Here is a 13,146-nt window from a genome sequence, read left to right on the forward strand (position 1 = left end):
GCGCGGCCGGAAGCAGCCGGGCCCGGCGCAGGCGCCGTGAGGCGGGGCGGGCCCGCCCGTCCCCCCGGCCGCGTCCCGCCCGCCCCCAGCACAGCGACCAGGCGGCTCGGAACAAGCGGTTGCCACAGTTTATTAACAGTGAGCTGCTCGGCCGCGGCCGGAGCGGCGCTGACAACAGGCGGATACACGGACAGAGCCCCGCAGCCCCGGCCGGGACGGCGAGCGGCGCCGACGGACACAAAAGCTTACAGAAATCCGCTCCGAAGGCATGGGCAGCGGCTGAGAACGCGGTGAGGGCAGCAGCAGCAGGCTTTGCGTTTGGGTTTGATTACGGTACCAACCGAGGCGGACAGTGACGGGCAGGAGGAGCAGTTCTCGGGCCAGCCGCGGCTTTTGCTTTTCTCCGCTTCCAGCGGTAACGGATCACACGTCTCTCCTCCCGCCGACGCCCAGAACAGCGGCAGTTCTGGCCTTACAGGGCTTGGGCGAGTTACAGACCTCTTCCAAAAACAGTCACTCGTTCCAAAACAGTTTATATCTCTCTGTATATTTTAAGTAAAATATCTGTTTTTACCAAAATACGATATACAGGCACAAGGCTGTAAAACAACTTTAAACCAGTTCGCTATAAAATTAGTGTTGGTAATAAACAATCTGAGCCTAAGGAGGCAAAATGCTGCTCTCACCTCTGCAGAACTGTTCCTCTCCGCATTCCTACATCGTTCCCTCCCAGCCTTCCCCTGTGCTTCTCACTGACCCGTGGCCAGGGCAGAGCAACTTGTGCTTTTTAGCCTGCAAGAGGCAAAATCCTGCTCCTCGTGAGTCACTTACTGAGAAGGGATAATAAACACAGGCCAAAGGAAATGTGCAGTCGGTGAGGCAAGTGCTCACACTTCTGTTGTGCTGTGGGATGGGGTACACTGTGCTGCTCGGGGGCTCCTCGGGCCAGCATGTTCCACTGAAGCCTGCTTTCAGCACGGATGAAACCAGGATCTCCAAGAGCAAAACATCTATGCATGCACCTGGGCAGCTGACACATCAGTAAGTCAGTGAGGATTCAGAGACACTCTTTCATCCCCCAAAGTATCAGTCAAATTCAGAACTCCTGAACTAAGTCTCCTCTGAGTTTGGGGAGGGGGGGAAGAGGAAAAAAACAGTGGCTCACTTTCACTTCTAAATATAAAGCAGACACTTGTGTGGGATGTTCCTGCCCTGCCCTAGTTGTAGGCATCCAGATCTTCAAAGCACATGCAATACCTGTGGTCACAGAATGGAATTGCTCTAAAAGACAGAGATATTAATAATGTAAGACAGCCACCTCAGGAATGTATCATCTCTGCCCTGCAGACCTTTCTTTGCCCATGTCCTCCGTGCCAGTGTCCTGCACACAGAGGTTGACTGCAGCCAGTCTAACATTAGCAAGGTGCACAGAGCATCTTTGGGCTGTCTACATTAGACTTTGCCCCTTGCTTGTAGAATTACTCCTGCTGGTGCTGCTTGCAGAGCTCCCTCAGTACTGAGAGCAGCAGCAGCCACCACTCATCAGCTACAACCTCAAAGCAGCCACTAAAGGAGGGCTCTGCCACTGCTGTCATTGGTGATCTTAGTCAGAAGGGCTACTGAGGAATCGGTGTTTACAAAAGAAGCCCTAAGACAAGAAAGGTGTTCAGGTTCCAGGGTTTTTAGCTTTCAGGTAAAAGCAGATGGGAAGCACAGTGTGGAGTTACAGCACAAGGAAGGTGGCAGGGCAGGGGAGGTGCTTCACAGCAGCATGCCAGGGGAGAACCTTAGAGCAGCACTTTCATCCAGTCCTTAAGAGGAGAAACCTGGCCAGAGCCACTGAAATAGCTTTCCATTGTCTGAAGCCTGATTTCTTGTTCTGTTTCCCTCCCCAGCATCTATTTCCCATGATCCTTAAAAGACATCACTGCACATCTCCCTGGGGAATAGCCTTGAGGGGTTTAGTAAGTCATGGCTTGATGGATATTATTTTGGTGAACTACCCAAACAAACTCTCCTGAAATTTCTCAAGAAAGCACTCCAGGGAGCAAGTCCAGTTTGCACAGCTCACAGAAGTTATTGCTCCATTTAGCTTGTGCATGAAGCAAAATGACAGATCACATCCCAAGAGTAATTAAAAGCCAGAGCATTAAAGACTCATAACCCTGTATTCCCCCTTCACTGCTATTTTGAGAAGTCAAAGGGGAAAAACAAAAGGCAACAGCAGTAACCTTGGCTGGATGTCCTAAAGCCACTTTGAACAGCACAAGCAGCGCTGCTGCTGTGGGAGCAGGGTTTGTGTGAACGTGTGACACACAGTAAGGAGGGAGCTGGGCGGGAGCAGCCCCGTAAGGACACGTTCCATGTTCTCCTCTCCAGGTATGACAGGCAGGATTCACCAAGTCTCTGCTAACACAAGCAATACAGATGGAGAAAGGGAGAGTGAGACGGGGGAAGGAATCAGGCCCAAGAAGAAAAGGATTTGTTCTCACTTACAAATGGTTCAGTCTTTGCTTCACCACTGAGGACTGATAGATACAGAAACCAGTTATTTTCTCTAGTACATACAAGGATACATAGAGAAGGGACCTACGGTAACACAGCACAGAGTAGCACAAGTTTAGAATGACTCAGGAAGCTCAAACAAGACAAGCTTTGAGTTGGAAGGGAAAATAACAATATCTTCATCTTGAATGCAGTTGCTTTGGGTGGTAAGGGAGGGGGCTGGCGCAAAACCCAAGACTCATCTACAGCTAAAGCAGTCAGAGAGTATCAGCCTTGGGCTTACAAAATACAATGTTGTGCTCCTGCCAGCACAACAGGAGTGAATTCTTTCTTTCTCAATATCCCTACCAGTGGCACAGCTAAAACGAAAAAAGGCCAGTAAGTAAGGAGAATGTGGGACCTCAAGAATGAACTTTTGACTTGGACAGTCACAAGTCCTAAGTTCAGCTTCTGAACTATTTTCAAGGCCCTTGTTCTCCTACATCCTACCTTCTTCAGGGGGCTTCTCTGTATTTTTTTTTCAAAGAGTGCATTGCCCTCTGCTTAGATCTGCCTTGGCAACAAGCAAACAGAACCTCTTCTTAGGGCTGCAGAGTGGATTAGAAGACTCTCAACCCACACAAAAGGACTCCTCACTTCAGCCCAGCTAAAACGAACACTGGGTCTGCCAAGGCTTTCACTTAAGCAACATCCCAAAGAGTTTTGTTCACCAGCCCACACTCATGGAATCATCACCACACCTGTGCTTAGAAATAGCATCCTCTTTTCCAGATACACAGAACCAAATGAGGATAGCTTCAAAGCAAAAGCAAAACAAAAGCGTTTGTCTGGAAGGCAGAAAGTAGAGGAAAACTAAATTCCCCTTTTTCCATGCAAGTTGAACACTGCTGGTGGAGGAACAGCAGGCAGGGCAATGGATAACCCATCTGCCACTTGCTGCTGCATTAAAGGCTTTCTGTATCTTTAGCTTCTACATACAATCCCATGTTCTAACAACTGGGGACCTCCTACCAGGAAGAAAGACAGATCATCATCTTCACAGTTAAGAACACATGAACCTTGTCACCGTAACACACACAGGTGTCCTCATTCCTCTAGCTAAGGCCTCCTGCGCCTGACATCACTTACAAATTACTTCAAGGTCCACGTGTAAGAGCCTGGAAACAGCAAATTACAACAGCATAAGACTCATAACCTTTACTACAACAAGTGATCTGCAACATCTTCTGGAATGCACCCAAAACAGCGTATGTGTGTATATATAAATTTTGTATATAGACATTGTACTGTTTCATTCTTTTTAATACATATACAAGTACCTGTACATATATACATATTTACAATTTACACCAGCCAGTAGATGTGTGGTATTGTACATATACACACAAACGCCGAGAACACACATGCACACACAGACACACACTCTTCAAAGTAAACTCCACATCCAGGGAGCGGAGTCCCGCCAGAGTCCAAAGAAAAGCAGCACCAAGTGGTGAGGGGCTCAGTGTACCAGCTTCAAGACTGCTCAGAACAAACACTAGCATCCATAGAATTTTTTACACTTGGGAAAATAAAGAATAGGTGGCATAACCTTCAGCCCAGCTAGAGAGAGCCTTCCCACACGCTTCCCAGTGATTCTGGCTACTCCATCCCGTGCTCTCCTCAGCTGAGGGGGGTCCATCAGTGCTGACCTGCTGCCCTCCGCTGTTCCCGCTGACTAGACCATGCTTTGTATGATGGCACTGGGAACAGGCCTACCCTGATGCTATGGTAGGCACCAGGTTTTTCTTTTTTTTCACCTAAAAAGAGAGGCACAGCTGGGGTTCAACATGAAAGCACTGATCAGCCTTGTCCTTTCACTCCTTTCCTACCACGGAACCATGACAATGGACTTTTTCATTTCCTCCTCCTTGCTCACATCTTTACTGTCAGGAGCTGCAAAAGGCCCTCTAGCTCTGCAAGGAAGGCAGTACCGTCCAAACGAGTCAGCAAAGCACTTTGCCCAGCACTCAGATCAGCCCCCTCCAGCAGCTGCCTTTACAAAGGCCACCATGGTCCTTCATGTACCCAGACTGAGCATATGGGCTGAGGGAGCCTATGGTGCTACCACACACAATTACAGCCCCTCGGTTTTACTGGTTCAAAGCTAGGACTGAGATGCAACGGTGGGCATGCAAAACACCGATGGCTGTTATGGCAGCACTCGCTTTGTTTAACCTATGAGAGAAGTATCAGCATCTCTCCTAGGGCACAGGGATCCAGCACAGATGGGGCGGAGAGATGAGGGACAGGAAGGGCTCTATTCAGCACTATATGGGACATTCTTTCAGCTCCTGTCAGGGACTGTTAACATTGTGTGAGCCACATTCCATCTGCACGTGGAAAGGAGAGATAACCCCTGCTGGAAACAGAAGAATTCCTATCTAGTACTTCAAAATGAAGAATGCCCCTTCATCCTGGAAAACTGTGGCAGCAACTGAAATGTGAAGATGACCCATATCACAAGTGAGAGGTGGAGGCTAGCTTGCTTAGTTTTGTAACTTGTGAAGCTGCTAACCATCTACCCCATCAGGCAGAGTGGAAATTGTGTCCTTGGCCAGTGCTACGAAGTCCATATATAAAACTGCTGCGTCAAATTTGTAGGGAGTTACACAGTGTGTTTCCAACTTCACTTCAAACCCACTGCTCCGGATGCAACCTGGTTCCACAGTTTGTCAACTTACTTGCCTAAGACTGAAAAAATATATTTGTTACGAAGGACTCTGTTTTATTGCTATTGTTGGTTTGCACTGTGTGGTTCCATCTTTACCATTTCAAATCCAGACTCTTTGGGGATAAAATATTGGGGTTTTTTTTTTCTATTGATTTTTTCCAATTTCTTAAAATTGTATAAAAATAAAGGATTTCCATAAAGGTGGGCTAAAGGTGACCAATGATACCTCTATGCTTAGGATCAGCTGTTGGAAATGTGGTTGACAGCCACAAGACCAGAAATAAACCTCTAGGGATTCTTTAGTTTAACATTTAAAAGACATGAAAACTTCTGCTTATAAAATGGACCCCATACAGAACGGAACAGCTGGACTGACAGCTGCTGCTTTGTACTTCTTAAAATAATGGTCCTACATTTAAAAATAAAATCAAGTACTTCCTTTGATGATTTTCACATTATAAAACTGCACCATTCAAAATCTGTGGCCAGGGAAACCCCTTTGTAGCGAGACAGTTTCTTTTAATAGTCATCGAGGGTGTTTTCCAGGAAAACATTCCTAACATCCAGTATGGAAGCCAGCTCCAAAATGTGCTTTTGGAGGTGAGGGTTCTCCACCGTTTCATCTCTTGGCAGCTGAGGATAAGATTCTGGATAATTTCGAGTCTCCTGCTAGATGACAGTGAAAACAAAGAGAATCAGACATTCATTTAATCCTACACCCTTTATGAAGAGAAAGGCCTATTTCACCTAAGAGGATGTACCCTGATCTGTCTGGCATGCCACACTGAGAAAATATGCAAGTGTTTTCAGTTTTCTCGTTCTCAGAGATGGTCACAGCGGCAATACAAATGCCCCTTCATCTAAGATGGTTAATGATACCTTCACAGAAGCCTTGCAAAAATAAACAGGGAAAAAAAAAGACAAAAAGGCTTCAGGTACACTTACCTGCTAGGCTGGAGTGAATCTCTTGAAACTACACACATGTAAGCATCTCTAGTGGGACACTCATCATAAACCAAACAGCTAAGACAATGGGGGTGAATCTCTCCTCACTAACGGAAGACCTGGTGCTTTTCCTTGGAAGCCAACAAGGCCAGGTAGCTAACTTGGCCTGGGGAAGCTGCTAGGTGTCTGCAGTTAGACAAAAGGAATATCATACCCTTCTGTGCTTCCATGTCCTTTTTTTTCCCCCTGCAATGTTTAAAACAGAGCGGGCAGTTTAAATGCCAACACTCACATATATAAAATGGTGCAGATCCAGAAGCAGACTTCACTGTTGGCACCGCCTTAACCAAGCAGGGAGGGAAAATACCATCTTCCTGCTCAGCTCACTCATTTACACTTCAAAGACCTTTCAAAATCCATTCACACTAGGATACATTCCAGCAATCACATTCCACTCCTCCCCACTTCCTCTTATATTCTTGTTCTACACCTTTTTAGTTGTGTAGAAATAATAATCTTGAATTATTAAGAGGGATTTTTCCAGCAGACAAGGCTGTTCAGTGACGTGAACGAATTAGAGTGTGTCTGCTACTTATGTAGAGGAATGGGGCTTCAGCAAGTCAAGGCTTCAGATTCAATAGAAGCTGAGAGCATTAGCATGAGAGCATTAGTTATCTTTCTGAAGTCACAGTGATATGCTGAGCCTTCCTTCTCACAAAGGGACAGATATCCTGCATACCCGGAAAATTTTGTGCATCCTCATAGTGGCCGAACAGAAGATAAATCTTGTCAGAAGCAAGCGAAGAAATTCATCCCCAAAAAACTGGAGAAAAGACTGATCTGTAGAGGAGAAAAAAACCCACATTTGGGAACGTTTGATTTTGTAATTGTTTTTTGTTTTTAAGAAAATAAAAGAGAGAGACCTGGGGGCGCTTCAGGCACATACCGATGGATCTGGAGTGGGTCAGCAGCTGGGCAATGTCTCGGTTGATTTTCCTAAGGTAATCTTGACACTTCTCCCACAGTCCTCTGCGCATGCTTGATAATCCAGAGACAAATAGGAATGCCATTAAAGGATTGTTCAGAAAGAGTGTGAAGAGGCTACCCCGCTGAGACTGATCTAAAAAAAATCAATAGACAAAGAGATGCGTTTGGCACAGAAACAGAACAGCTGTCCCTGCCACAGAATGAAGTCACCCACTAAATACTGTAACTGAGGAACTACTCCTTTGGGTTAGTTACATCTTCTCTACTCTTGTGGCAGATCTGCTCAGGGAACGTTGGTCTGAGTTAGATATTATCTAATAATGAAAAAAGCTGTCTTTCCCTGAACAATCGAGGTTATATGTGATTGAGACAGATATCTGATGCAATTCAACTTGTTAGGACATGCAATGCCTCACATACCTTGCAATGCTTTTGGATATGCTGTTGGAGAAAGCAAGCACACCAATGGCTGTCCAAACAAGTTTGTGAAATTCTGTAACAGAGAAGAATTTTGAAGTATTGATGGTCACTTTGCTTGCTTTTGAATATTCAGCAGGTTAAGGGTACAAACAAAGACTGTTAATGACAGAGAACACACTAAGCCCATTAGACAGTTCACCATGGGCAGTAGGGCTGACAAGTGGACTTGTAGATCATGGCACAGAAGGAATACAACCCATTACATTTCAGGAATTCAGATTCTCTTATTTCACTGCTGAGAGCAGGCACTAATTTCATGGCAGTGTGCCTCTCAGCAGTAATACAGTACTTGGAAAAAAATCATGTTCTGCAGTGAAAATGAAAGTCATTGGTTTTCAGGTCAAAATCCATCTAGCATCTTTCCTCCACACCAACTCAGCTATCCAGTCAAAGCCATTTCTTTTCCCTTTGCTTTCTAGCAGGAAGAACTGCTTCTGATGACACAGAAATGCCCAGAGGCATTTCTGTTTCCTTTAAAGCAAATATGTCATAACCTTAATGACTGCTCACCCTCACTTTACACTACTCATTTCACACACTTTCCACCAGCACTTTAAATATTGCCCAAGTGTCCTGTTACACAGGAATTTCTCCAACCTCAAACAACACCTTTGTCCGGTTTCACCAACATTTACCTGGTAACAGTCCCAGGTGTCTCTGTCTGGTACGTACACAGATTGCTAATAATTACCACCAAGAAAGAAAAATAAATGACCTCCTGAGCTGTCATTTGTCTCACCAAAACAGCTTTCTTCCAACTGAAGGCTTGCAAAGCCTCAGGAAATGTAAGTGGTCATGTCTGCATCCTACCAGCGTTCACATTCAAGCAACGCCCCAGAGCACGACTGCAACACACAGATGCAGATTGCATCCTTAACATTTGCAGGCTATGAGTATAAGGCATCCATCACCAGAAGCATCTGCTTTGAAAAAATTACCTTGTTGATGATTCTGTAATTCCTTCTGCTCAATTCAAATGGAACTTTCCCTTCTGGGAAGTGAATTTCAATTAATTTCGTTTCACAGAATTATTTTAGTCTAAGTCTGCTAAATACTACAGACAGTAATCTAGTCTAGTCACAGTAAAACACTTCCCATATCTGACAGAGTGCTGACTGGTCCTAAACACCCTTCTATTTCATTAAGAACCCAAAGGAGATTTATAGTGCTACACACTAAGGTTTGGTTTCTAATGAAGAAACAAAGGCTATTACTATCTGAAGACAGTAACTGCAGGACAATCCAGTCATTAGTAAAACTGTACTATAAAGAAACATTCAAAACTGCAGGCATAGTTGTGCCAGACATTCCCAGTTTGAACTGAACACACACTGGCAGGTTACATGGTCAAGTAACATGTATGTGTAGTACTGATGAACAGACACGTTAAAGTCTATCTTGTGCCATTCAAAGACCAAAGCACTTTCTATACACTCCATCAATAAAAAATGACAATGCAATTAAACACTGCCTACAGCTGTAAAGCAAAACCAAGGGTCACTCCTGTATCAGAAAAAGTTATTGCTCACTGAGCATCGGAGATTATTTTGGACTCTGTCCTGGCAGAGGTTAAATCAACATAGGTCATAAGTCCTGCAAAGGGGAGAAAGGAGAGGGCTTGACACAGAATGTGCTCTTTGGAAGACAGATGCTCACACGGCGACTGTGTCTGAACTACAGATTCAGAGACAAGACTCTTGGTCTTCCAGGTACCTGTCTTAGCTCTTGCCCAGACACAACTGTTTCCTACAGCCCAAGCAAACACCAGGATCCACTCACCAGCACCACCTCCTCCACTCCTCATTTCCACAGAAAACTGCTGTGGACATACATGGAATGAAAACCTGCTGTGCACTCTAGATGTTGGGAGCAGCTCTGGATAAGGAATGCCTGACCTTTCAGTGAATGGACAACTCCAAAAAGGGTAAACCACATTTTTGTTTCAAAATTGACTCTGGTTTTTACCTTCAGTACTGAAGTTTTCCAACAGAAGCATTTCTGCTTTTTAAAATGCATGCCATACATGTCTTTCCAAAAAAGAACTACCCCTCACCTCCAAAAGAAGTCACTCCACACGCAAGCTCTGCTAAGCTGAGTATTTACACCACATCACTGACAAAGGCCTTGCATTCTTACTGGTTGGGGATTTTGTTTTGACTATAATCTTAGACAATCACAGACACAAGAAGATACTGATTTAAAAATATTGTTTCATCCACATATCCAGTGGTAACCTTCAAGAGCACAGGCATCTATATTTAAATGAAGTGTTAAAAAAATAAACTCATGGCTTTAAGTAGATGTGCTCGATTGGCAATTATCTTCCACTTCCAGCTAAATATACAGGGGAGGAAGCTGTTCAAGTGCTGATGATTTGACAAGCTGGCAAGTCACTTCCTGGTAGGACTTTACTTTCACTCATCACCACTTAAGCCCTTCAGAGAGAAGGAAGGGAAGAGAACGTGTGCAGGAGAGCAGAAATGGGCTGTAGAAAAAGAAGTGTGAGCAGTTGCTGTTACTGCCAGTATTGCTAGCAGTGACATTTAAATGTCAGGATAGTTACTGTCCTATCAGAAAAGATCTGAGCAGTCATGTGGAAAAAAGGCAGTATACTGACTTCAACTTCTCACACAATTCCACAGAACTTCTTTGCTTGTGTCTACAAAGAATCTCACAACATACCCCGAGGACAGTCACAGGACAGCACTGTCAGAGTACCCTGGTGACAAGGAACCAAGCATGTAAGCACACACAGAATAACGACAGGCAAGAACTTACAGGGGCTGCAAAGTACTGAGACTGAGGGTTCTGCCATCTACCTCCAGCTGAAAACAAACCACCTAAACCCATCCCCACACAGCACTAGGTCCAATGGCAACAGACTGGGAAAATGAATGTGAGATCTTAAATCCTGAATACACTTTTTTAAATCCTGTTTTTCTCAGAAAGACAAATAAGTCATTCTAATTGTGCTTCCCTCCCTTTAAATGGGGAAGGGGACTTAACCAAAAGCAGTTTTGAGTGGTGAAGTTAAATGCAGTAGCATTTTGAAAGGCCTTTGAAATGCATGACAACAAACCAAAAACCCTCTAGAGAAGACCTCTAAGACTGCCAGGTAAAAGTTCCCTGGCTCAATACAGAACTACTCTGAATCATATTAATGAGAATCATACTGATCACCGACTTACTGCCTCTCTGGCCCACAAACACCTTTACAACAAATGACACAGACTGGCTACTGAACAAGGAAACAGCTCATCTGGCCACTAGACGTCCCTATTCCTCCTCTGAAACGCAGCTGTGAATGCTCCCTGTCCTCACTACACATAATGGAGCTATAAAAAGGAAAGCAGAAGGAAGTGGCACTTTCCCCAGATACAGCACATTCTTAATATCCCATTCATGAACGAAATAGATGTCAGAACGCCATCCAGATTCAGCTGGCAACTGAGATTGGAAATGCCTGCTTCTGTATTACCCAAACTGCAGAGTCCCAAAGGTGATTTGGCATGGAGTAATCCTATTGTAAATCCACAGCACCCTAGGTAGGAGGTCATTGTCCAAGCACAGACCACTCTACAGTAACACTGGATGCTAATTTGAGTCTTGTTATTTCCTTGGTTCAGATACTTTTCAGACACAGACACCCCGTGTTTTATAAGACCAGGCTCAAGGCTTTGACTCCCTTCTGTTGCTTGAAAGCAACTGAATGCTGGATGACTGGAAAAACAAAAGCAGATTAGTTATCTCCCTCCCCCCCACACACACACCAAGATTTGTCTTTGGTATATAACAAAAATAAACCTCCCACCAGAGACCTTGGAAATCTTGAACCTTTTTTCCCTCCAGCAGGATTTATTACTTTCCAATGAGCGGTTGTTCATGTGCTTCTCCTTCTTGTTCCTATTCATAGGATGAGATCCTGACTAGCATGCACAACCTCAAAAGAAAAGAAAGACTGAATACAAACTGTTAAAAAAAATAGCCTGTTAAAAGTGTAAACTAACTAGGGGTTGACACTGTAACCTGCCCTAAGAGTAGCTACCTTCAAGAGCCTTACCTTATAGGCGACACTGTTTGAAGAGTCCACAATGATAAACAGGGGCTTTCTTGTGAAAGGGTAGAGATCTCCAGGGTGAAGACTGCAAAGAGAAAGGGATGCTTCACAGAGCACTAGAACTGCTGCAAAGCTGCAACAGTGCACAAGTTTCTCAGACACACAACTGCTTATATCCAAACAAAAAGCAAGCAGATTCCCCATGCCCCAGTCCTCAGGTTTATCCTTGGAGATGAATAACTGCAAAACTAATTTAGTATCCTCTATAACATGGGCTCTTGGGACTTCTTACTAGTTCCTTCCCAACAAGAGATGTCTGTGTTCTTGAGAAGCCATCCACCATTAATTTAATGTTAATTCTTTATTACTGGAAAGCTTAAGTCACAGTAATACTTTGAGTGTTCAAATCAGAGTTGCATAGTAATTTCTAATTGTTCCACTTCAAGCTAATCTACCTTACAATGTCCTGCACTGAAGAGTTTGAATTCAAGAAGCTTGATGCATTTTTCCCTGTGAAAGACAAGTTCTTCTGGATTTGCAGTTGTCACAGTCATGAAACTTACCAGTGCATCTCCTTGTAGGACTGGTTTCGCTTGTGGATGGCATCCCCGTTTATAACGTCCCGGTTACTGTTTGTCAGAACACCACCGAAATCATATGGCCCTACACATGGCAAAACCAACACTGAAATTAGCAGAGGCAACTCACCTCTGTGACAGATTTAATGATTATATGAAAGGAAGGATGCAACCACCAATCCCAGAACACTAAGTGAATCTGAACTACTGCAGTTGTGAGGAAAGGACAAAGGAATCCAGAGACTTTACTAATCACATACTACATTTTATGCATTTTTAGTAGTTTCAGCATCTATCAAATAGAAGTCAGCAACGAAACTTCATGACTTCTAATCATTTATTTGTTATTTATCCACAAACATAATAGAGAAGATCCAAACACCAGCTCCTGCTACACTACATGACAAAAAGACCAAAGCCCATTACACATTTCATACAGGCCAAGTCCATACCTTTGTGAAATTACCAGATCAGATGGTATATTCTAGATTCACAATCTGAGCAAAAAATAAGGCTGAACCAATAATAAACCCTGTTGCCTCTCAGAAGAGATACACTACTGTCATCTGCAGTTTAACGCTGCATAGGGGAGAAGGGAGAGCTCAGAGACTGAATATGCTTTCAGCACTCCTAGAAAGGACTGAACTATTTTAGCCAGATTTGAAATCTGTAGCAAAATGTTTTTAAGATTTTCAACCCAGAATTCAGAGTGTTTGCAGGCACACAGCCTGGACACGTGTTCCACAGGAAGCTAAAGAGACACTCCACTAAGTCTGCAGGACTGAGCTACCCACCCAGCTGTCTGATGGAGAGCAAAGATGAAAGTAATGGCTACAAAACGTATCAAATCTTACACACAAAAGTGTGCTCGAGATACCAGG

General features: G+C 44.2%; 1 protein-coding gene across 5 annotated transcripts in view; it reads right to left on the reverse strand.

Annotated features, from left to right (window-relative positions):
* Positions 1-3,138: 3,138 nt before the first annotated feature.
* The window catches only part of SCAI (suppressor of cancer cell invasion), a 39,076-nt gene continuing 29,068 nt past the window's right edge, over positions 3,139-13,146 (reverse strand). For 3 of the 5 annotated variants that reach the window (XM_062011470.1, XM_062011469.1, XM_062011466.1), the window contains 6 exons: positions 12,251-12,350; positions 11,691-11,772; positions 7,571-7,643; positions 7,110-7,283; positions 6,903-7,003; positions 3,139-5,887 (listed from right to left, as the gene is read on the reverse strand). In XM_062011470.1, coding sequence (XP_061867454.1) covers positions 5,738-5,887; positions 6,903-7,003; positions 7,110-7,283; positions 7,571-7,643; positions 11,691-11,772; positions 12,251-12,350 — 680 coding nt within the window. In that variant the 3' untranslated portion in view covers positions 3,139-5,737. Of the gene's footprint in view, positions 5,888-6,902; positions 7,004-7,109; positions 7,284-7,570; positions 7,644-11,690; positions 11,773-12,250; positions 12,351-13,146 lie in introns of those variants that run through there. The other 2 variants (XM_062011467.1, XM_062011471.1) reach the window with 2 other exon arrangements.

Source organism: Colius striatus, chromosome 19 (assembly GCF_028858725.1).
Source record: "Colius striatus isolate bColStr4 chromosome 19, bColStr4.1.hap1, whole genome shotgun sequence".
NCBI lineage: Eukaryota > Metazoa > Chordata > Aves > Coliiformes > Coliidae > Colius > Colius striatus.